Source organism: Coturnix japonica, chromosome 24, assembly GCF_001577835.2.
Source record: "Coturnix japonica isolate 7356 chromosome 24, Coturnix japonica 2.1, whole genome shotgun sequence".
In the NCBI taxonomy this organism is placed as follows: Eukaryota; Metazoa; Chordata; class Aves; order Galliformes; family Phasianidae; genus Coturnix; species Coturnix japonica.
This window is the reverse complement of record NC_029539.1, coordinates 1,634,910-1,659,769: the sequence shown is the minus strand read 5'-3', so window position 1 is coordinate 1,659,769 and position 24,860 is coordinate 1,634,910. Positions and strand designations below refer to the sequence as shown.

The 24,860-nt window shown below is 52.4% G+C and overlaps 1 protein-coding gene across 8 annotated transcripts in view; it reads right to left on the bottom strand.

The window, feature by feature from the left end:
• Positions 1-24,860, bottom strand: part of LOC107324282 (protein CEPU-1) — a 267,820-nt gene that overhangs the window by 87,138 nt on the left and 155,822 nt on the right. For 3 of the 8 annotated variants that reach the window (XM_015884183.2, XM_015884187.2, XM_032449055.1), the window contains one exon: positions 7,125-7,209. In XM_015884183.2, the coding sequence (XP_015739669.1) occupies positions 7,125-7,209 (85 nt within the window). The other 5 variants (XM_015884180.2, XM_015884181.2, XM_015884182.2 and 2 more) reach the window with 5 other exon arrangements.

The following is a 24,860-nucleotide window of genomic DNA, read 5'->3' as shown; positions in this document are numbered from 1 at the left end:
GTATCTATCTCAGTTCATTAGCTGTGCACCAGGTATATATCTCTACATCTCTATAGCTACATATTTCTATACCTCTCTACCCATATACCTCTTTAACTACACAGATAGATATGCCATTTTTATGTGTTATACCTCTGCACTGATATAAAGAGATACTCAGAATCCATGTGCTATACCTCCATACTGATATAGATAGACATCCAGCTCTCCTATGTTACACCTCCATACCAACAAAGACAGACACTCACTTTATGTGTGTTACACCTCTAGACCGATACAGATAGATTTCCATGCGTGCCAATGGTTGGCATGTATAGAATGCAATAGAAGTCTGCTTGGGGATGGTCATTACAACACTCAGCAATCCCAACCTGCTCAGCTCAATGCCCTGAAGTACAGCCTCACCCCAAAGGCAGCAGGCAGCATCTGGATGGCTTTGGGGAAGGGATGGGGAAATAAAGAAGGGGGGAAAAACATGTGTTTATTGCACAGCGTTGGAACAACCTCCAAAGCGAACTGCTTGGCGCATGTCCTGCAGCTCTGCACCTGCTCACACCGCCACGATCACCGCGACAAATCAGTGCACGGCGTGCAGAGCTGGGGGATGATGGAGAGGAGAATGGGATCAGGGGGAACCTGCCCAGCTTTGGCCAATTGGTGCAATAAAGCTTTGCTGGTGCAGCAGGCTGCATCTGCGGAGCGAGCTGCTGCAATGGCTCCGTGCTGGCAAAACCCCTGCTTTGACACTTTTATGCCTGCGCATCTGTGCTTTAGCCAGCAGTGTGTATTCCCCTCGCAGGCTGTGGGAGACATTAAGCTATGCTAGCAGAAGTGTGACACCAGGAGAGCTTTGTCTGAATAGCGTATCCTGGCAAACGAGCAGGATAGAGAACATCTACAATCAGGTTAAGGGATAAACACTGAGAGCCTAAAGAGCCTTTATGGACCCTACATCTCCAGTGCACGTGCAAGCTGGAGGTGGGGACAGCATGGCATGGCATGGCACAGCATAGCATGGCACAGCATGGCACAGCATGGCATGGCACAGCATGGCATGGCACAGCATGGTGCATCACAGCATGGCACAGCATGGCTGCAGGGGCTCCTTGGAGGAGTGCTCAGCTCTCACAAGCTGTCAGTGAGCATATGCAGGGAACGAAAGCATTGCTGCGTTCTGCTTCTGATCAGCAGTGTTTTGAAGGGTTTTCTTGGCCTAGTCACCAGCAAATTTGGCAAGGCGTTTCCCAAGCACTGAGCTGGCACTTGCAGGAAAGAGGGTGCTTTATTCCAAGGCGGCAACATAAAAATCCAAGGAGAAAGCTTTGAACTAAAGCTGATGGGCACAGCGGCTGCTTCTGAGACATGAGCACAGGGGAGATTTGTGGGGATGAAGGTGAGCTGGGAGGAGGCTGCAGAATTTGCAGGAGGCGAAGTGAGGAACAGAGGTTGCTTTGATTTCCTCCTGTACTTTATGGAAACAAAGCTTCTACCTCCTCCTCTCCTCCCAGGGAACACAAAGGAACACTCACTGCTCATGGCCCAGCACTGGGACCAGCGCTGCAGGTGATGGATGGGGATGAGGGAGAGGAGGAGGAAGCGCTTCCCTGGGCTCTGCAGCAGCAAATGGCCTCGACGATTAAAACTGAGTGGGCAGTTGTGTATCACTCCGGATTTTCTGCCTGCTTCATCACCAGCAGTGACTCAGGAATATTCTTCATCGCCCTCAAGCGAGGATATGATCATTTTCTGCCACTTGAGATGAAGCTAATTTTACAGCAGCGTAGAGAGGGAGATGTCATGTGCCCGTTTCTATACTGCCTGCATCACATCAGCGCAGCACAGCGAGGCTATAGGTGCTGACTGCAGGAAAACCTGATAGTGGGGATAAACCACCCCAGCAGCAGAGGAGGGCGGTTTGGAGGTGCTGAAAAATGAGAGGAGATTGGAATCAAGACTTCACATTACAGAAAGAGACATCAATATCCTATCGCTGGTCAGGTTTGTTAGGAGGAGAAGTATCCAGGTCATGTGAAGCTTTGGAAAACACTCCTAAAAGGACAGGTATGATAAGGAAAAGGTTCCTAACACAGATCTCTGCTCGCACCCAGCCCAGCCATGGGTTAGTTAAGTTACAGACAGCTGGCAAGGCAAAGGGGAGCAGTGTTAAGAGTGGACACATCCCCATCCCATCCTTTGGGCTGCACCAGGACATCACACTGCATCTTTCCATCCAGCACCTCAGTGGGATGATGGTGCAGCTCCCTAACACTGAGGCTGGGTACTAGTATGGAGGATAGAGTTTTTCCCATGTGACTCTTGGCTATCAAGCCTTTGGTCTTCTCTAGAAGACTCAAGAAGGTATTCATCTCCCTATGACCTTGCCCATTTGAATGGATGGAGGCCACCAAGACAGTGCAGGATCTATAGATGGTTCACAGTGTCTCATGTGCTGCTCCCAGACACATGCCTGGGGTCAAAGCCCCGTATTTGGCTAAGCAAGATCAGCAGTCTGCATGCTGCTGGCTGTAAACCAGCAAGGAGATTGCAGCTGCTGTCCTCCACCAGCCAAGGACAAGCAGGGAAATTTAGGAGATGTAGCTGATGTGCACCAGTGAAGGTATCTCCCTCAAACATCCATCTCCACGACAGAGCAATAACAACCCAAGGTGGGATTTTGACCTTCTGGCCACGTCCTGCCGTGCCACAGAGCATAAGCACCAAGAGGGGAGAGGGAAGTCAAGGCTAATGCTGCCCTGTGCTCCTCATTGTGCTTTTGCAGAGGACTAAATCACATCTCACACACACACTTGGACTCATGTACTCACACTGCTGCCTCCCCACACCGCCACGTCCTGCCCTGATTTACACCTTGCACCAAACTGCTGAGCAAATGGGGTCACAGTGTGCAATGGGCAGCCTACAGCTTGGCCTCTGCAAGCTGATATTCAATATAAGTCTTGTTCGAGTCAAAGGAGAACAGCTCCTACAGCTCAAGAAGCAATAGGAAGGATGTAGTTAGAGGGAAACATTGATTTCAGAACTCAAAGCAGCTCAGAGGAGGGCAGGAAAACACTCTTTTTTGCAGCCAAAGGGAAACTCTGATTCCAGGGATTCCTCCCTTCTGAGACCAAACGAAGCCAAAATTGCACTGTTTCCCATAAGACACTCTCAAACCTTAAATAACTTCAGTGTGAGTTTTCCACTTCAAAGTTGGAGCAGGAGGTGCCTGCCCAGCTCCCAGGGAATGTCACTGCAAGGTGAGCGCTGGACCCACAGAGATGTGGAAAATACATGATTTGTACAACATAATGGATGCTCGGATCATGTCTGCAGCCCTGTACGTGTCTGATAAAACAGACGCAGGCGTTAGAGCCATTTATGGCCACAGAGTCGGTCAAAATCTCCCATCTCTCTAAAAAAAAACAACACCAAACAGACCTGTGATATTTCACCAGCTGCTCGTGCTGAAAGGTGGTTTTATTCCTTATTTACTCTGTCCTCATTGGCATGCAGAGCTGGATTGTGCGTCTCCTCTTTGACCCTTGGTGTCCTTTCCTTCCCTGGAGGTGTCTCTCCCTCCCTGTCCCCATCTCAGCATCATCACCTCTTCCAGGGGCACAACACAGCTGCCAAGTTTGCCTCCAGCCCCCCATCCTCACCCATCTGCTCTCCCATCTCCTCATTTTACACATAAACCACCAACCTCCTTCCAGCAGGACTGCTTGGGAAGAGCCAAGAATCCTTACTCAAGGCAAGATTCCTAACATCCTGCCAATGGAGGCATGCTTGGCATTCCAGAAGGAGCTCCAAGCATGGAGCCAGCCCAGCCTAGCGCTCTGCTTTCAGTGGCTTTTGTACCTCTGAACATTACACCCAAGGGCATTGTGTATTCGCCTTGCAGAGGTGCTGCTTGCAACAAAGAGCCAACTCTTCCTGCTGGAGGAGGGCTTTCTGCATTGCTATTCCTTGCACAGCACGTCAACAGTTTGCATATTGTAGCAAGACTAAGATGCTGTCTTCCAACCTGATCCACAGTCCATTACAGTTAGGATAAAGACTTGTGGTGACATTAATGAGCGCTGGATCTGCCCCTTTGTCGGCATAAATCTCTTTATTGCATAGGGGGGATTGCATTTTCCCATTTGCTTGTTTGTTTGGCTCTGTATTCTCATTACAATTTCTATTAGCCAGTTCTCCCGCTGATGTGGTCGTAGATTAAGTCCTTCCTATTTTCCCCCCTTCCTCCTGAAGGAAAATAAGGGTGTCTGAGCTCCAGAACAACAAACAGAAACAGACATGTTGGGAGGTCTGGAAGGAGTGAGGAACAGCTCTGCCAGACCAAGGCCAAATAACTCCCCTGAAGCCAACAGAAGGGGCATGGATTTAGCTCCCATGCTTGATGCTGAGCTCAGTCATAACACTGCCTTAGCAATAAGAAATGCCACCTTCCCACTGAACAGCTCTGGACCTACAGGCTCCGATCCTCACCCTACCAGCCCTTCCCATCCCAGAGTGCCATCTGCTGGATTTACACCTCCCTCAAGCTGCCACTCAGCCTTAGGATGGACACAGAAATGCACAAGATGCCCCCAACCCCAAAAGCCACACTGAGCTCGAGGCAGCAGAGCTATAAAGAGAAGCCCTCTCTGGCACAGCAATCAGGAGCAAATCTCATCTCGGATGGAAATCGTACTCAGGAAAAATAATCCACGCATATGATGATTTCATGTTATTTCCCCCCACCCCCCCCCAACTTTAAGCTGATTCCATCTCAGAGATGGGGGAGAGGTGGCTGAGATTTGCTGACACATCACTTTAGCAATCAACTCCTCTCTCAGAAACGCCGTCGCAAGCAAAGCCAGAGGCAGTACTGGGGATGTGCAGCCCCTCTGCTGATAGGTCTGTGGGTACAGGGAGGGATCCCATGGAGCCCCACAAAACAGAGCCACGTGTGAGGAAGCAGGTTCTGTTTGCATCCGTCAAAGGCAAACAAACACGCTTGATTTTGTTTTGTTTCATGGCCAAGTGATCATGTCTCCAAAATTACTTCCAGAGCGCAACAAAAGCAAAATGAATTTGCAAAACAGGTTCAGGTAAAGCACCATGGAGAGCAATGGCAAAGGGCACAGAAACCACATGAAATGCAGGGGCCAGGAGAGATTCAGCTCCTGTAACTCAGATTTGTCTCTTCACAGTGGAATGAAAGTGAATAAAGGCACCAGGAAAACCAGGGAGCAGTCAGGGAAAGAAGTGCTGCTCCGCTTGGATCTGCACCTGCTCCTGCTCAGGACACTGTGAACTCATGGGGACGCCTGCAAACACCCGTGTGTGCCGCTGGCGTTGTCAGAGCTGCGCGTGGGAAGTGCTGACTGATGCCTATCAGAGTGAAAGAGCAATCAAACCTCTTGTTTCGGTGCTGAGAAAGCTCCTGCAGAGGTCTGAGAAATGGGTTGGGTTCAGTGCTGCTGTGAGCTGCTGGTAACTGGGGTGGGTAGGATGCAACCAAGGTGTGGGATGGGATGGACCAGCCTCACCCTCACTGTGTGATGAAGAAAAGCAGCAAGGCCGACAGCTCTGAGCCACCCTGTACCCTAAGCGTAACCTCAAGAGCAGGAGCAGCCCCAGCTCAGAGCCCAGCACTGATAAAGGCACTGAGATGTCAGACTGGACACACACAAGTCCTTTTCCTACCCCTGCAGTTTCTACCCCATCCCCAAGTAACCCACTCACAACCACCCCAGGCACGAGCTCTATCCCAGCATCTAACCACAGACTTACATTTAACCATGACCAAAGCAACACACACGTCTGTGTGCATCAGCAGACATCCCATGACAGAAGGAAACAAACACCTCTGCTCCCTCCACCCCCACTCTGACTCATCCTTGCAGGCACTGACCCCAAACACACCATCCCCAACCCCAGCTCCTACAGCCACGCACCCCAAAACAACCATGCAACAACACAGAGCAAAGCCTGCACCCCTTTCAATGAGCTCTGGGGCTGTGCTTTGTTGGGCCTGGGCACGAGCTGCTCTGCAGCCATGTGCTGTGATGTGACCAGCACGCCAGGCACGGAGCTGGCACCCAGTGTGGAGTAACCTAATTGCAGCCCTCGTGGGGCTTTCACAGAAGCAGCAAAGTTTTTCAGCTCGCTTTCCCTTTTGTCAGCTGGGGGTAAAAAAAAAAAGGGAAAAAACCATAAAAAGGGACCTCCAGAGACATATGCTTCCTTCCAAGTCCTTGGCTGCGCCTCGCCGTCCTCCCACCGTGCATGGAAATGAGTGGGAAGGGAGGAAAAAGGAGAGGAAGACCGTTTTCCCCCTCCCTGTGCTCCCAGCATCAGTGTGTTGGGCGGGAGGGAACACGCAGCAGCATTGCTATTCCAAACAAGTGAACTCCCAAACAACAGATCGATGGCTGCACCGCCAGAGAGACTCATTGCTCCCAACCGTCCCCACCTTACACCAGCAGGAAACAAACCACACCAAACTGCCGCTGCAACACGCACTGCTACACCTCTCCAGTGACCAAACTAATGCCATGAGACGGGTAATTCCCAGCGGCAATGGGCCCAAGGGGAAGCACGATGGGAATACTGCCTGCAGGGCCGCTTCCCAGAGCCAGGTGCAAGATTTGTCACCCGTGTGTCACCATGAGAAGGAGAGCAGCCCTCGTGCTGACTCACGCCGCCGTCCCTCTGCTTTCTGTGCAGTGCTTGGCTTGTGTGCACGCTGATCCAACAGCCCCCCAATGAACCCACACCCAACCAAAGTCCTTCCCGAGTTGCAAGCACTGCACCCAAGCATGGCAATTCACATACAGCTTTGCACTGCTCATGCCCCTGCCCAGCAGCCCCGCTGGGACGCTGCACCCAACTGCTGTGAGAATGGGGACCAGTGCTGGGCACAACCCCTGCTCCCACGGCACCACTGCAGGCACGACATGGGCAGGGGGTGCAGCCCACAGCCCCACATCCCCCCCACAGCCCCAAAGAAGGGAGCGGCGCTCACAGCTTTTTAGTTCCCCAACTGGGGAAACCGAGGCACGTCCCAAAGGCACAGGCAGCCCCCACAACGCAGCACAACCCCCCCCAACAGCCCAACCCGAGGCAGCAGCTCCTACCTGAGCGTGGCACTCTCCCCTTGCCGCACAGTCACGTTGTCCATAGCTTTGGGGAAGGTGGCATCTCCGCTGCGCACGGGCACTCCTGCGGGCACAAGGAAGAGCAGCCTGAGACAGAGGACGACTAGGCACCTCCAGGGCAGGGCTAAGCACCCACCGACCCCCATCCTGGGCAGCAGGGACTTTTCCACCAGGCAAAAAACACACCCGACGAGGCCACCGGGAGCGAAAAGGGGGGAGAGGAGGGAGGGGGTGCGTGTGTGTGGGGACGGGGGGGAGCAAAACCACCGGGGCGGGCGCGGAGGCGAGCGATGTGGAGCTCCACGGAGATCAGGAGAGCCCCTGGAAAGGCAGCCTGCGAGCACTGAGCCTGCCGAGCGGCATCCGGAGGGAGTCCCCAGTATCCTCGGGTGAGGGAGGAGGACGGGAGGGCCGGGGGGAGGAGGAAGAGGAGGAGGAGAAGTGGCAAAGGTGCTGGACGCTGGGCGAGCCGGCTCTTCCCGGGAGCAGTCCGAGGCTCACTTGGGCATGGAGGTGCCGGGGGCTGCGCCGCACTCCTGCCCCGCACACGCACACTTGTCCTGAGTTCACAGCTCCCCGAGCGGGGGCAGTCCATAAAGACAAGGGAAAAAAAAAAAGAAAGAAAGAAAGAAAAGCCAACAAGAGACGGCGGAAAAAAAAAACCACCACTCCCTGCAGCGAGACAGCAAATGGGTCCAGAAGCAACAAAGGCACAGCGGGCAAATGCCCCCCAAAGTGCCCGGCAGTCCCTCTCCTCCTCCAGTCCCAGCGCGGGGTCCCAAAGGCTGGTCCCGGCGGGACGCAGAGCGCTGCGATGCGGGATGTCGGATGTTGGGATGTCGGACGTTGGGATGTTGGATGTTGGGATGTCGGATATCGGACGTTGTGATGCCGGACACCCTCAGCAGCAGCAGGACGGGGTGCAGAAGGGCGGCATCATCCCAGCCCCGGCGGCACAGCTGCCCGGGAGCATCCCTGCGCGGTACGCAGGCTGACTGCCCGGGGTTGTCATGGCAGCGGCTCCATCACTGACCGGCACTTTGGCTCCCGCTTGCTCACAGCCGCGCGCAGGCAGCGGGTGCGCGCTCTCGGGCGAAGGACGGCAGCCTTAACCCCCACTGCACCGCGCTCCGTGGGGATGGGATGCAATGGGATGGGATGGGGTACCTCTCCCCCATCTCCCCTCCTCACTTCTCTGCATGCTTACCTGCACCCGGCAGCCAAACCACCTCTGATATTTACCCCCCTCTGCCTCCACACCATCCCTTCCCTGGGCGGCAGAGGGGAAACTGAGGCACGGGATGGTTCCCCCTTCCCACACTCCCCCTCACCCACCAAAAAACCCACGCAGACAGCGACAAGCAGAGGCAGGAGGGTGCCCTCCTGGTCCTCTGCACCTCACAGACACGAGTGTCGGTGCTAAATTCCTCCCCAGCTGCAGGCGCAGTCCCCGAGTACTTTTTATCAGCTCATAATTTAACAGATATCACATTTGCTTATGCCGAGCAGTTCCTCCTTCCCTCCGCTAGCGGCCGGGCGCATTAATAATATTTGCAGGCACAGCTTCGTGCTGGTAAAGGTGCTGGGAGCCATCCTTAGAGCACAACATCCCGCAGCCACTGAGAGGTGCTTTGCTTTCAGCCCCACACCCCCTGGCTCACACAGGGCTGCAAGACCCCAGCCCCAAACCCTCCCCCCTCCATCCTTCACCACGTGCTCTGCAGCCCTCACCCCACACCGGGGATTTGGTGGGCTTTAAATCACTGCCAACCTGAGCTGGATTCCGAGGGGTGACCTAGATGTGAAAGGATCCATAGCCCGTTACTAATCCCTGGAGTCTCCGAATCCCCTGTAAACTACTGCTTAATTCACTAACTGTGCTATTTAATCTCCCAAACATTATGAGCTGTGCCAGGCAGAGGAAACACTCAATCAAATAAAGCTTTATTATTATTGTGAGCGCTGATAGGTCATACGAGAAGGGGATTGCTTTGCATTTCTCTCCTGACTCCTTTCCTTTCCAAAGGCTCTGCTTTATGAATCCAGCACGGCTGGGACGTGCTGCCCTGCATTCCCTCCCTCCACTTCACAGCTCCCTGGAGAAGGGAGCAGCTCTCTGCAGCCCTCAGCGGGAGGAGGGAGCTCTGCAGCTCACCCTGCTCAGTGCAGGAGGGACTCACAACTTTTGCAGCCTCAAAACCTGGCTGCAAACAGCGAGATGAGTTCGTGACAGAATGAAACTCCACGTGCAGGGCTGCATTTCCCCTGCAGCAGGGAATTTTCAGGGATGTATAAGTCGGCGATGAACAAGAGGCACTGATTTTGCTGGAGCATCCTTTTGGGACCACCCTGTGCTACTTAATAGCTGCCTGCATAGGACCCACATCACTCAGTGCACACCCTGCTCCCTTTGGCTGGGTAGCGTCAGGCTCCTTCATCAGCAAAACCAATGGGAACAAAAGGACTGCAGCCACACAACCTCCTAAGGCCAGCAATCAGATTGCTGGGCACCCTCCATCAGGACAGAAAGCACCTGTCAGTACTGAGAGCAGGACGACCTCAAAGGGCTTGGGGTGACTTCCAGACATCCCAACCATGTTAGGAGATGCTTGGTACCATCTGCAAGTCCCAAGGAATTTAAATTGCTGGTTCCTGCATAGCAATGCCCAGCAGAATCCCTGCCCATCCCCGCTCTCCCTCTCTTGCATACATGCAACGTACATATAAATCAGCCTGTCACAGCTCGTCTCTTTTCTGACAGCTGTAATTGCTTCAGACTTTAAAAATATCTATAGACAATAAACGCAACGCATGAAAACAGCAAAGAGAAAACAAAATCAAGATTCCTTTCAATAATTCAGTCGCTCCAGCAGCAGAGGAGCCAGCAACCGAGTCCAGCTGTGAAGGTTCAGCAGGAAGAGAAAGAGAGCTTTGTAGCCTCCTCTGGGGACGAGAGAGCCTTTTTTCCTTCGCTGCTTTTTGACCACAGCAGCAGAGCCTGCCATGCACGGACGAAGATGCTTGCAAAGCAGCACCTCGCCTTGCTTTCAGCTCCTTTGCTTTTTTTTTCCTGCTCAGATAAAAATCTCCTTCCTTAGTGAGCAACAGGCAGGAAACAAGCGGAACGAGCCGGGCGCACGCACACCTGCTCTGCACACATATTTATCTCCTCTCGCAGCCTCCAAGGCTGAAGGCCCCCCCTCCTGGCAGCGAGTGTGAGCAGGAGGGGCGAGGAGCAGCGCATGGAGGGATGCAGGGGAGCAGCGCATGGAGGGATGCAGGGGAGCAGCAGGGAGGATGCTGAGAGCTCTCAGGGACCAGAATGAGCCGTGGGTGCTGCTGTGCAAAGGAGGCAATATTTGGGGAGGGGGGAGATATTGACTCAGTTTTCCACTAAGATTGGACAGGGTGAGACTTTGGCAGTGCCACTTTGCAGCAGCTCCTGGGGCACGCTCCCCTCCTTCACCCCTGTGCTCCCCCAATGCCCAGCCATGGGCCATCAGTTTGCCCAAGATCAGTTGCAACTGTAAGCCCAAACTCAACCCCAACTGGCATTCCCTGCTGCTGCAGAGACCTCCTCAGCACTGACTTTGGGGCAAAAGAGAACAAGGCCAAGCATCCAGCCCATACCTTGATGCAAACTTGCTGTTCCATCAACTGAAACAACACAACTTCCATCTCCTCCAGCTTGCCCAGAGCTACCCAGCATCCCCCTCCCATGCTCAGGGGCTGCTCAATGGATGCCCTCACACCCAGCAAACCTACAGACACACAGCCCACATCTCCCCACATTGACAGAGTTCAATCCTGGAGGAGGAAAAAAAACATTGTGCAACAAAAAACCTGCCTTTCTATAAGTAGGTCACAGCCAGGCCATTTGTACGGCCAGATTTGGCTTTTAATTCCTTTCTTTTTCCCTTTCCACGAAGCTGATGGATGGGGATCTATAACCCCCAACTCCACATTTATTTTTAATCTGAAATTGCCAAATATGATCAGAACCATAATTTATATTCAAACCATTCACAACCCCCTCCATCCTACGGCACTGCATCGTTCTCCATCGGGCCCATCACTGCAAACACGGCCTCATTGCTTGGCATTAGTCAGGTGCACACACACAGCTCCAGGGAACCACTCTGCGAAGCACTGAACCCTGCATAGCAGTGACCATTCAGGGCACACAAAGGATGCGGGCTCACCACACTGCCTCATTTATCCCCTTGTTAACGCCGGCCCCAATTAAGAAGCAATGATTGAGAGCCTTCCTTGGCTGGAGCCATTCTGAGCCCTTCTTGCCCCAAAGGCTTTCCCTGAGTGAAGCAGAGAAATTGCGTTCGGGGCCATTTGGGGCCATTTTTCTGAATGTGCAGTGTCCCTGCAGGCACTCAGCCCTCATTCCCTGACACGGGTGCCAAGCAGTGGGCACAGACAGCATGCAAAATGCACAGAGCCATCCAAGCAGCCCCTCCCTGATCTGCTTTCTGCTTTTCCCAACCTGCTGCAACTCAAATCCAACCCCAGTTCACCCCACTGTGCCCACTGCCACAGCCCCACAACACCCCCAGGGATGGTGATCCCCCCCCTCAAAGTCAAGCCCCCTTAAGGAGAAGCTCTGATTTACGTCACCCAGGATTGCTCCTTTCTGACAGTTCTCACTATCTCAGCCTCTGAGAAAAGCCCACCCAACACAACGCATGCATTGATGGAGTGACACCTCCATACGTGCCGCTGTCACATTAAACATGTACACTAGAGAACTCTCCAAGATATGGAACCACATTGGCACAGGGAAAGTTATTAAGAGGGATTGATCCCAGCTGTCCGTGGTACGGATCGATATTGGTTTCGTATCAATCCGTGCTGCTGTGTTAGTGCTCAGGAAGGTATCTCCTCTGCTCACAGCATCTGATGGGATGAATCAGGTGATGACACCGGGTAAAACCACGCCGTGGGCCATCCAACAGCACTGTGTGTATGACATTAACCCAGTGCTCCACAACCCGCTCTGCATTTTAACAGCAGTTAAGTGTGCAAGGGGAGGAAAAGTCTACGCGGGCAGCAAAGCAAAGCGAGCTGTGCCTCGGTGCTCACCTCGGACACAAGGAATGCAAAGAACTGAGCTTCCCTCCTCTGCTTTTGCCTCCTGTTGTGCACTGATAAGGCACGTTGCGTGGGGCTAACACTTGTTTTCTCATTAAACACCAGAGCTGCAGAGATGCAAACGCTCCCATCCCGACTCCCGACAGCCAACACTGGGCTGCCTCTGCTGGACCTCCAACCCACACCTTTGCAGCTCCTGCCAACCCAAAGCGAATGCTCATTTCACAAAGCACTGAGGTTGCCAAATGGCTCAGGAACAAAAGCTGGGCGTACATCAACGTTCTGTTTGCCACCCCGTCCTCTGCCCCGCGCGGCAGGTCCAAGAATAATATTAATAATAGCCGTGCCATTAAGCGGGATGCTTGGGTTGAATCTGAAGATTTTGAGAAATGATCTCATAAATTTAATTCCCGGGGTACCATCTCTGAGCATTAACAGGCACAGTCACCTCTGAATTCTGGGAAATGAGCATAATTACACCGAGATCGACAAGGCACAAATGCCAAGAATTCTGTTAACCTTTAATACTGCAAAAAAAAAAATTCTCCCCTTGTAATTATCTCTTTCCTTTGTCTTAAATGTTACTGATGAATATTTAGTGGGATAAGCAAATAAAAGGAGGCTGAGGGGCGTGAGGAAGCACGGCACTGTGCATAGGAACTCTGCAGACCTTACAGCTGTGTGCCATGGGATGGACCACAGGCCCCAAAACAGCCACACGTGGTAATGACACCCCCAGGCTCTGAGTGGGCACTTAGGGCTGCACCCAAATCCCTTAATACACCAGCTTGGATCCACTGCATGGAGCAGCCCTGATGCCCCACTGTGACGGATCCAGGTGCCCTTGATCCAATCTGAACTTCATCTCAGAATAAAACTTCCTGGGGAAAAAACACATCACCTTTCAAACACATCCTCCCGAGGGCTGCAAATGGCACTGCCCTCTTGCTGAACATTGAGTCTGATGGAAAGAAGATTTTCTCCCGGCGTGAACTGCATTAATATCTGTCACCACTCTGGCATTTCTGCCTATAATGATGAAAAATATGTGCGGAGAATGCGGGGTGCTCTCAGCATCACCTCCCTCCCCACGAAGCTAAATTAGAAGCAGCTGCTCCCGCTCCCGTCCTCTCCATGGCCATGCAGCAATGTCTGGAAGCTTTATTATTTGGGAGGTGACATGGGGAGAGCATCACAGCCTCTCCATATTCAACATGTGCCATGGGGCTGCTGGAAAGGTCACTCTGCTGCTCATGTCGTGTCCGATCGACTGCTGTGCCAACATGGGGCAGGAAGGAAAATCCCCATTGATGGAGGGAGAGGAGTGAACCCATTGCAGCGTGCACCCCAGCAGCACGTGCCACCTCCAGGAGGACCCACTGAGGTCCCCTTCTCCTCCCTGCAACCGCATCCCAAACCTGTCAGCATTGCCACGCTGTCTTAAATTGGAGCGAGCTTTCAAGTCTCCGAGCTGCTTTTATGTCCCTTTAAAAGGTTATAAAAGCTGTCTTTATACTCCAATAAAGGGGTATAAAAACAACCTTCTTTGCAGTTCAGTACGTGTGGTTAACTTTTCCCCCACATTAATACTTTTGGCCACAGTGATGCACAGGCTGCTGCCAAGCTGAGCTTTGGGCATCACACCTCACAGCTCAGTGTCCTGGCATTGGGTACCTTACTCCAAAGAAAGAGCATCCTAAAAGCTGCCTTTGGGCAAGGAAGGGCTGTTCTGTGTCACGGATGGACCACAGGCACCAGCTGCCCAGAAGGGTTTTGCTGGTTGGATATTAGGGAAAATTTCCTCTCTGATGGAGTGGTAACGCATAGGAACAGGCTGCCCAGGGAGGCAGATGGGTCACCGTAAATAAATGCAGGTTTCCAGATATAGGGAACAGAGATTGGAGCCCAGCGCCAAGGCAGTGGGAACCTCCCCACCCGATGCCCTCATTTATCACATGCCTTCCAGAACATGCACAGCTTGGGATGGGGACTAAACGCAGCGAGCTCTTGCTAATTAATGCAGCTAATTGCCATTACTGGGCTCCTTTAAGGCTGCTGGAGAATGACGAGGGCAAAAGGAAAGGGTGAGCATCCGGGGCTCCCTGGGGAGCTCAGCAGTGTTTACAATCCCTAGCAAGAGAAAATCCATACTCATCTCGGCTCCGGGCGGCAAGGCTGCCCTCCCACACTCCTATTAGCAATTTCCAATCATCTTTTATTAGGCCCACATTGATTTGCTGCTCATTTCGGTGGGGATGGAGGTCTGAGAGGAAGGCAGGAGGGAGCGGGGCGATGCTGACATGGAGATGCTCCCTTCTTCCACAACAGCCTTCTGAAACAGCTCGCTGAGCACCAACTGGTGGGAACCATGTGAATATTTTGTTCTGACACCACCACGGAGCTATCATACACATTAGCACATACTCCACAAGAAAGAGTAGATGAATATCAAAACAAAGCAAATTTACAGGTTTTTTCCTTTTTTTTACCCCTTCCTGCTGGCAAAGCCGTCACTGTGAGTTATCAGCTTCCATGTGGTCGTACTATGGCGCTGTTCCCTTCTGACTGCTGCTCTATGTACCCCATGTCCTCAGATAACCCACGAGGCATGGGGGAGGAAAGGGCTGATGGTTGGACCTGATGACCTTCAAGGTCATTTCCAACCTTAATGATTCTAAGATAAGGAAGGAGAAACAGTGTTTGGGGGAGGGCGGTGATGTCACTATAGAACTTGACCACGGGGAAGCAAGGCTTTGCTTCTAAACACACATCTCAGATGCCAATTACAATTGCATAATGAGCAAACCGGGTTGGAGCTCAGCAGCTTTGAATCAGCCCTCATTGTGTTTCAGGATTCTCTGCCCATTTTTCCCCTTCTCAAAGGCTCTTTCCCCTCTCTGCCTCCAGGCTGTAGGGGAACAGGACAAGGGAGATCTGCCATCTGGCACCAACCCACCGCGAGCAAATCCGCAATCCAAACCTCTCCCTAGTGGAGCCCAATTAAAGTCCATGATGGTGCACCAGGGAGGACCCTGGCCCCCAGTCCTGGAGCCTGCACCAGCTGGCAGCAGTGGTGGCAGAGGGATACGGGCAACCAACAGCGCTCTGCTCCATCCAAATGGAAGAAATGGGCTGAATTGTCCTCCCAGCTCAGGGAGCTGTAGGTACATCTCATTAGCCTGACTGCACTGACAGGGAAAGAGGTCAGGGAGAGGGTCCCTGTCAGCTCTGTGATTCCACCATTCCCCCATCCATGACAAGAGAGCCACCAAAAGTCCACCTTGGCAGCGTGCTGATGGCACAACAGGTACAATCACACTGCAGTCGTGGGATGATTGCACAGCAGCTGTGCTTCCCACACTTGTAATTTCCACTGCACACGCATAACTGGAAGGGTAGCTCCATGGCTGTACGTTAATTAAAGTCTAAGTGCAGTATCAGTGGTGCCAATGAATGCTAAAACCACGCAGACAGGGTGACCAAGAAGCCAAAGGCACAACTGGGCAGAAGTAGGGAACTTTAGTGCTGAAATATGGAGAAATGCCCGTTATCAGGAGTAGCGGGTTGTAGGGAGGTGATTCAGAAGCATTACCACGGTGTAATTGCACTCTATTTGTAAGGTAATTACAGCCCCACTATTATACACCACAACCCTCCATTTTTGTGCCTAATCCTATAAGCCAGAGTCAGAGGGAGAAAAGGCAGAAATGAAAGGCTCAGCAGAAGGATGGATGGATGCGCATTGATGGGCAGGGGGAGCAGAGGGGCTGGGATGGGAGTGCTGTGGGTGTGCAGAGCAATGGGCAATGCAGAGCAGTGTGCTCCTGCTTGCTCAGGAGGGAGATCTGGGTGCAGGAGGGGATGCAGTGCCAGTGGTGTAACGCAGTGAGGTCCTAAAGCAAACTGAGCCCTTTCGGCTACACAGCACATTAATGCAACGACAGCCTATTCTCCCCGTAGCACTCCACCAACGTTTATGCAGAACAGATATGTAGGCAAGGAAATGCAATCAGACAGGACACAAATGGGGCTGTCTGGGTTTTTCTTCTTCCTCGTTCATTCCGAGGGAAGAAAACAAAAGCTCGGCTGACCCGATGCCTGCAGATGTCATGCAGCAAAGCAAAGCAAAGCAAAGCAAAGCTGCGTGCCCAGCAGCCCCAAAGCACTGTGTGCAGCAATGCCCAAAGGCCTCAATGTGGGGTTGGGATGGAGAGAACCCTGCAGGCTGCAAAGACCACACATCGAGGAGTCAACTCATGCATTGCACCCGCATCAATGCTGCACCCACATCAATGCTGCACTCACATGTGTGCAGCCCTGCATAGGTTGCATCCTCTGGGTACAATCTCACCCAGTGCAACTCATTGCAAGCCATGAGCACGCCCTGCAATGAAAGAAAGGCAGGTTGAGCCACTGCTGGAATGGTCTCCCCGTCCCCATTAGGGGCTCAGCTAAGCCACGAAGCCTGAAAGTTGATTATATCTTTCATTAGGAATGACTGAATGATGTTTTTAAGCTGGAAAATGAACTCGCTGCTAAGAGGGAACACTTCCTTGGCGGGAGCGTTCCCTGCGGAATAGATGCAGTTGTGAGAGTCAAAATTAAATTGATATTAGAAAATTTCCTGAGGGGGGGAAAAAAAAAGTCATACGCTGCTGCAGGAACGGAATTGCAGAGAGAGTTGGCTGCAAAATGGAAATGCACCGAAACTCAAATATATAGATATATATATATGTGCTTTTAATGAGAAAAAACCCTGCCCTAACTACCTCATCTGCAAAAGAAATTCCCCAAAAAGCAGAATTTGCACGGAATGGATTTTTCTCCACTTTGCCAATGGAGTTTCATTGGAACTGTAGGCAGTTGTGCTTGCTGGAATAGACCCCTGCCATGGGATGTGTGCTGCACTCCCAGCGGGACCAGCAGCTGCTCCTGGAACATCAACTGCTCTGCACAAATGGAAACTGTCCCAGGAAACCAAACAGCTTTTGCTATTAGGGCGTTTTCTGAAGGGAAAAGTGCTATCTGGGATTCCATGCACTGATGCACATTCAGGTGCAAAGCTGGAGGATGCAGCAGTGTTCATGGGGGTCACAGCTCCAGGGTAGAAATGGAGGTTGGGTGAGGAACCTGGCACATCTCAGTGTCCCTTATCCCACACATGGCAATCTGCATCTGCAGAGCGAGCAAAGGGACCGCTCCAGATGCACTCACAAGAGGACCCTTCAGATCAGATTAACCAAACGCAGCCGATAGCGACAGCTCCTGCACTGCCCCTCGCCTGCTAACAATTTGCTGTAACAGCCTCTGAAAAGCGACACGGATTCCTGTGGCATTTATGTTCTGCTCAGTGGAGAGAAGGGGGAGCACCCAGGGCTGAGCTGCCAGCACCCACCTGCCCATAGGCTGCCACTGCAACCCCAAACTCAGCCCACAGCTGTATTTTCACACATTTTTTCCACAATTGTGACACATCAAACCTCCTAAACAAAAGCCAAGATTCCTGCGCAACTCCAGGAGCATTAAGAAAAAAACATGAGCTCCAATGAGACCTCGGAGACCTGCAGTAAAACCAGGAGGGCTGGTGGCACATCTGCTGTGAGCATCCTTGGCCCTGCTCCCTGCCATGGCAAACCTGAGGCTGCAGGGCTGCAATCAGTGCTGCTCACTGTTCTAAGGGCCACGCGGTGCCTCCCAGCACTGCATGCAGTCAGGGGAAGAGATTTCCCAGCCATTACGCTGACTTATTGAGTGCCCACGGTGGAATTGACGATGGCACCGATGGGGTCAGCGGGATGACCTCGTGCATTTCCTAAAGATCCTTCCCTCTGTCTGCCCCATAAATGCCTGGCGCCAGGGCTGCCCCTCCGGGAGCTTCCTAATGGCTGGGCAAAACCCCTCCTTCCCTCAGCCCCCAGTCATTGCTCCTTGTCCTACCACCTTCTGAGACCATGAGTAATTCCCTTTCTTCATTTCCAGCCTTGCCTGAGAGGTATTAATAGGCTGCCATCTCATCCCACCTCCTCAGGTGGCCGTTCCTTTGCCAGACTTTAATTTAGAGTTAGACCCAGGTAGCACCACACCACAGCTCTTTGGGGTCATTCACACCACCTCCCAGCAGAGCCAAGGCAGAGGCAGATGCTGAATCACTTGAGGGGGAGACAATTCCCAGGATGAAAACTCCACAAATGCTTTGCAAGAGAACAGGAGCCCTGGAGGAGGCGGCTCATTTCCCATTGCAAAGATTCAGACAGTCCCACAATGCAAAATTAGTCCCAACACTGCAAACAAGACTTGCATTTTCTGGCTGTCTTAAAAAGAACCCAATGGGAGGGCACAGCCATGGCTGGCTCCCCATCCTCTTCCAGTTCCCATAGCCCTCTCTCCTTCCTCCTCAGCTGTGCAGGGTGGGAGCAGCGAGCTGCTGCTCTTCCACAGAGCCAGAATGTGGCTCATTGAGCTTCCTCTGCATGCAAGCACTGAGCGCAGGTTGGTACCTTGGGTTCAGCAGGCTGATAGGATGCATCAGCTAATTTGCTCTAACGATGCCAGAAAGGGTGGGGAGTGCTCTCCAGAGGAGAATGCACTTGAACTGGGAAAGCAATAACCTAAATAGATACTGGTTTCCAAGCAGAAAGTCCTTGAGGAGGGATGAGAGGCCCTACGGCTGAATTTCTCCTCCACCTGCACTGCAGCTTGGCTGGGGATGCTGGAAGGGAGCTGAGAACAACATCAGATCTGCAATAGTCCAGGTCTGAGTGTGAAGCCCACTTGGATGGACCCAGGCAGCCCTGGGCAGAACCCAGCCTGGCTCCATCCGCAGCCCAAGGCAAGAAGTCAGCCCATCTGTGCTGCGACAGGTTGATATAGAGGGCGAGATGCCTAAGTAAAATTCCACAACAGGGCATTAAAAAGATGTAATAAAATATACACGAGTTATTAAATATTGTCATCAAGATGAGCCATAAATCAGGGATTTTATGGTTTCTGATTATAAATTCCATTTATTCTGTAAGCGTTTAAAGAAAGAAAAATGGAGACTCGGTAAAGATTTAAGCCTAGCCATGATGCTGATGATATTTCACTGTTGCTTGTGGGTGTCACATTGGTGGGAGCCCGGTTTGGAAGGAACCTCTCTCCATGCAGCCCATAATGCTGCAGAGTTCCTGGCATCCTTATGGACACTGCTGTGCAAACAGCACACCGGGCTCCACGCGCTGCGTGCACCGACCTCCCTCTATGCACAGTTTATGGCTTGCACCTCGCAGAGCAAGAAATCTAAATCACTTTGGGGAAGGGATGGGAGCGATGAGCGTACGTGGGAAATACTGCCTTTTCCCCCTTTCAAATGCCAGAAGAAAATGTCAAAGAAATTGCTTTCTTGAAAAGACTCACGGGTTCCAAATAAATTGCCATGTGTCAGCCTGCAGCTCGGCTCCCAGCACCCCTCAGCACAGCAATGCTGCTCCAGCACCAGGATCTTCCCCTTTAGCCCCAGCCCTGCAAGGTAAAGGGGAGCACGGAGGCACTCCCCTGTCCCTCCTGCAACACCAGGAGATGCAAACCTGCAAGCATCTCCATGGGGAAGCATGCAAACCATTTCCCAACTCCAGCTGATGCAGACAGACCCACAGAGGGCACAAACCACCACCAACCAACCCTCCCCCACCACCACAACCACCCTCAGTCCAACCCATATCACCAAATCCTACAAACCCCCCTTCCAATACGTTCCCAACCCTATTAGTGCAGAGCACAGAACCACGGCGCAGTGAAATCCCAACCCTGCATGTGCTGGATGGGAGGCAGAGCCCAGGGCAGATCCCGGTTAATTAGCACTCATAAAAGCAGCTCCGTGCTACACCGGAGCACGGGGCTGATTTGCAGCTGCCTTTAAAACCAAGCAGGGTTACAGCTTCAGCAGTTTTCCCAGCCTGTTTTATGGAGGCAACCATAAAGCCAAAAGAAAAAAGGGAAAAAAACTAAATAAAACCCAACTCGTTGGTGCGCAGTGAGTTTTAGTGCTGTAGCATCTGATAAGGGCGGCTTATCGCAGCATCGCGCAGTGCAGTGCAGCCGTGCTCAGCGCAGAAACCTTCTCTGCGGGGAGATAAAAGGTGTTTCCAATGAGCTCAGCCCTATTTCCAAACAGCCTGAGCTAAGGTTGCTGCCCTTCCAGCTGAAGGCAGGGATGGGCTGCCAGGCAGTGGGCACAGTGGGGTGGGTTGAGGTTGGACTTGGGGATCTTGGAGGTCTTCCCCAACATTAATGACTCTGACCACGTCCCTGTCATATCTCCACTTTTCTGGCCCTTTTACATCCCCAAACATGGGCAATGTGATGCGGCTGGGTACCTGGGCAAACTGCATGGGTGAATCAAGTGGATGAAGGTGAAAAAGCTGAGAAAAAAGGAACACAGGAGGTTTGGGTGAGAGGAAAATAATCTGGGGATGAAAAGGCTCCCAGTGCCCACGCTCAGCAGCCAGCACAAAGCAGAGCTTCCCTACCTGCTCTGCAGTCAGGAGTGCCCAACATGGCTTTGGGTTAAAATCTGATGAAGCAAGCTTTATGCATGAGCAAAGCCAATCTGTGGCAGAGCAGCCCTTCAGAAAAAAAAAATAAAAAGCAGGGCAAATGTAAGGAAAAAGAAGAACAGAGCGAGACTGATGGGGTCAGGGCGCTGCTAAGGATGTCAATACCCATCACTCACCAATAACCTTTCTGTAACTCCTGACCCAGCAGTGGCTGTCGTGAAACCGCAGCAAAATTAAAACAGAAACGAAGCAGCATTAGGTCTTGGGGGGAGGAGGCGGTGCTGACAGGGGGTGGGATGTGGGAGCAGGAGGGGGCACGGCGCTGGGCCAGGTGTGCCCCATGCCCTGTGATGAGCTAAAGGATGCAGGATGTGGTGAGGAGGCAGGTTTGGGAGCAAGGAGGAGTGGTAAGGCAGAGAGGAGGAGGAGATGCTTCATCCTGCTGATGGCAGTGGGGTGATGGAGGTGAGCATCCCTCAAGGAAGGATAAAGGTGATGGAGTGCCAGCAGCTGGGGTCAGCTGTTGATAGCACTGAGCAGGGTTGCAAAGTGCTCATTCTGTGCTTCGGGGGATTTCTGCTGGGAAAAAGCTATTTCCTGGGCCAGTGGGTGGTACTGTGCCCCTGAGTGTGTGGAGGCATCAGAAAGTGGCAAATGATGCCCTCCAAGGAGCTGCCGCAGCAGTGCCTCCCCTCTCCTCCTGTCCTCTGCTCTCGGTGCAAATTTAAAGCATGTTCCAGATATGGGCTGACCTTTAAAGTGCACATGAAAAGGCAAAAGGAGAGTTGGAAATGAGCAGAAAGAAAAACACACCTTGCAGTGGGAAAGGAGCCGTGCTCAGCCCAGCCCCAAAACCAGCTCAGTGATGGGCATAGCACCAAGCCCAGCACCACACGATGGGTGGGGAGCAGCTCCATCTACCCTCCTGCAGAGCAGCACAACAGCTCAGCTGCAGGCGCTGAGTGCAAGAGAGGACACGCCGCTGGAAATTTTAAGGACTAATTTACTAGGTAATTTACTAAGCATGCTAATAATTGACATTGCGAGCAGCACACTGCTGTCCCCAGCTCCTGCCCAACTCCCATAGCAAGAGGCAGGGACAGCTGTCCCCGTCCTGCCCTGTGTGCCAGCTGGGTATCCGTGCCCAGTGCTGGCACTGATGCTCCCCTGAGCAGCATGAATATTTCCTCGCTCTGATTCCACCTGAGGATGGGGCACGGGGAGGTGTGTTGTAATTACCACCCCTTCCCTCGCTGTAATTAAAGACAAACTGGAGGGAGGTGTGCCGAGTCTCACGGTTTTCCTGAAGCTTCTCCCCGTGCCAAGAAAAGAAATAAATAAATTTAGAAAGATTTCTCTGCAAGACAACTCCCAGCAGCTTCTTGGAAGAAGGCAGAGCTCAGGCTGGAGCTGCAGCCTGTTTCGGATGACGGGAGATGCACCAGGTTCCCATCCAACCAAGAGCACAGAGATGAGCCCAGCATCACATCCAGCTCAGCCACCTGCTCCAGGATGGACAAGCTGTCCTCCAAGAGGAGCTCGGATGCCAGCTCTGCCCCGACACCCACCAAGACGTGAGCCCCAGCCAATGGGTTTAATGGGGTTGGCATCCCAGCTGAATCAGAGCATTCAGCCCTAAGGATGCTCAGTGAATGGCCCCTGCACCAACAGGAGGGCTGTGAGTGTTTGGACACAGACGAGACTGAGCCTTTCTGTGGGCTGATCTCCACAGAGATGACGTTTGGGGTGTTATTGGCACTGACTCACTCCATTCCCATACACCATTCCTGGCCTCATGTACTTTACATCCCCAGCCTGCACATCCGGGTTGTGAGCCACCCTCCTCCCCAACCCTCATCCCACAGCACCGCAGGGCAGGAAAATCAAATTGACCATTCAAAAAAGCAATTCCAAATTAACGCCTTATTGAGAGCAGCTCAGAATTAACACCAACCTGGGCCCTCCTGATAGCACTCCCTAATGCCACCGTTGCCAGCTGTTCAAAGGACAACGCCGAGCGCGTCTGCATTCACGCAGCCCTGCCTGCATCTGCACGTTAGCAAAGTGGATGAAAGCCTGATAAGCAGCGGGGTGCTCAAAGGCACGGAGCTTCATAGAGCCCTCTCTAAAGAAAAACCCAAACCAAAGCAAAAAGCTCTTGTGCTTTTAAAGGTACTGCATGTCGAGCACCTTCAGGCTGAAAAATCCCACACAGCTCCTTGTCGCTGGCAGAAAGCTGGGCCGCAGATCGCAATTAATCATTCACTTGATTAATTTTGCCTCCTTTTCTGCCAGAGGGTCCCTGCGGGCACAGTGTGCTGCAGGTGTAATTACAGCGGGGTGGGCTGTGAGCACGTAGAGCCAGAGCAGGGCTGGGATGGTGGCATTGTGGAGGTGACACCCAGCCACCCATTGCAGGGATGGGCACTCAGGGCTTCATGAGTTCAACAACAGGGTTGAAAAAGAGCTCTGAGATCATCATGTCCAACCCCAACCCATCCCCATGGTACACACTCACCACATCCTCAGCTCCACGCCTTGCAATGGGCCCAGCAAACCCTTCTGTTCAAAGGGCCTTTTTGGCAGCACTTTTCTTGCCTTTTCTTCCATTAGAAGACATGTTCATTAGCAAAATATCAGAAACCTCTGGGGCAGCTTGTGCTTCTAATTCATTTTCCAAATGTATAATGAGCCAGGAGTAAATTTTTTAGGGTGAATTTAATTGACCTTTGCAATGGCATTAGGCAGATTGGCTTAAAGTCTATTAGAGTATAATGTAACCTGGTGAGATTTTAGGGAAGGTTATTGGAGAAACCTATCGACTCGGATTGCTTTTTCTCTTCCCTCCCCCTCAGCTTTTTTTGTGTGCAGAGAAAAGACAGATGGCTCAAGACTGGGAAGGCCCCATAGAAACACAAAACAATTCAGGTTGGAAATGACTTCTCAGTCCAACCTTAAACAACCCCCACTGTACCCAAACAGAATGAGTCCCCCATGGGTGTCCCCAGGGAAGGGACATGCACAGACACAACACATCTGCAGCTCTCTGACATGTTAGCATGGTTGCAGCAATCCCAAAGCCCTGGGGGAAGCTAAAGCCAAGCACATACCAGCCCACCCCTCCCCATTTCACAACCCAAGGTACATGACGTGCACTTACAGAGCAGGAACAACCCCAGCCCTGTGGGCATCGAAGGCATCAGCACCCAAAGTCCCCCAAGGCTCTTTGCACCTCTCCCTGCTGCACCGTCACAGCCCAGATCTCAGCTCTGCCCTTGGCAGCAGCACCCAGCTCTAAGGTGTCATCACTCAAGTATTTTCTCCTGCCTTGTTTTTGCACCAGCCCCAAAACAATCAGCCTGGGAAAATCTGCCTGGCGGTGTGTGGAAACATCCCTTGTTTGCTCCGATAACCTCAGGCACTCCTTGGCCATACAAACATACAAACACCCACACCATTCCCATCCATCCGGTTGCTGGAAATCCCTCCCCAAATTCTCCTGGTTGCTGTTTTTCCCCTGGAGAGGCCGTGGTGAAGGAGAGGAGGCTTTCAAAGGAGAGAGAGCAAGAGAGAAAGCGGAGTGCTTCATCTGGACGCAGGGAAATGGGAGGCTTTGTGCTTTAGAAAATTCAGTGTGTATCGGCCCCTTTGTGCTAAATGCTCCGGATGGGATGAAAGTAAATAGAGCTCAGCTGGGCAGGGGAGTGAGGACGATGCTGGGAACAATTTTTAGCCCCGTTAGATATTAATTTCCCATCCATCATCCGCCTGTCCTCTGCTTGTTTGAAGTGCTCAAGGTTCCAGGCTTCAAAGCACACCACGAGCGCCACTCACACAAAGCCCCAGGGCTGCGGGGAGCCGCAGGTTCCAGCAGGGATAGACTGGGGATGGGGACAGGCAGCTCATGCTACTGCATGGCACATGGCCCAGGCCTCGGGTCTGGGCAGAGCCAAGGGATGCTGACCCACTTTGTGCTCCACAGCGCTCATTAAGAGCCAGCCAGATGGATGCTGGGGTCACGGTCCCCATCTCTTGCATCCTTGTCACCTACCCAAATCAATGGCGCTTTGTTGGGATG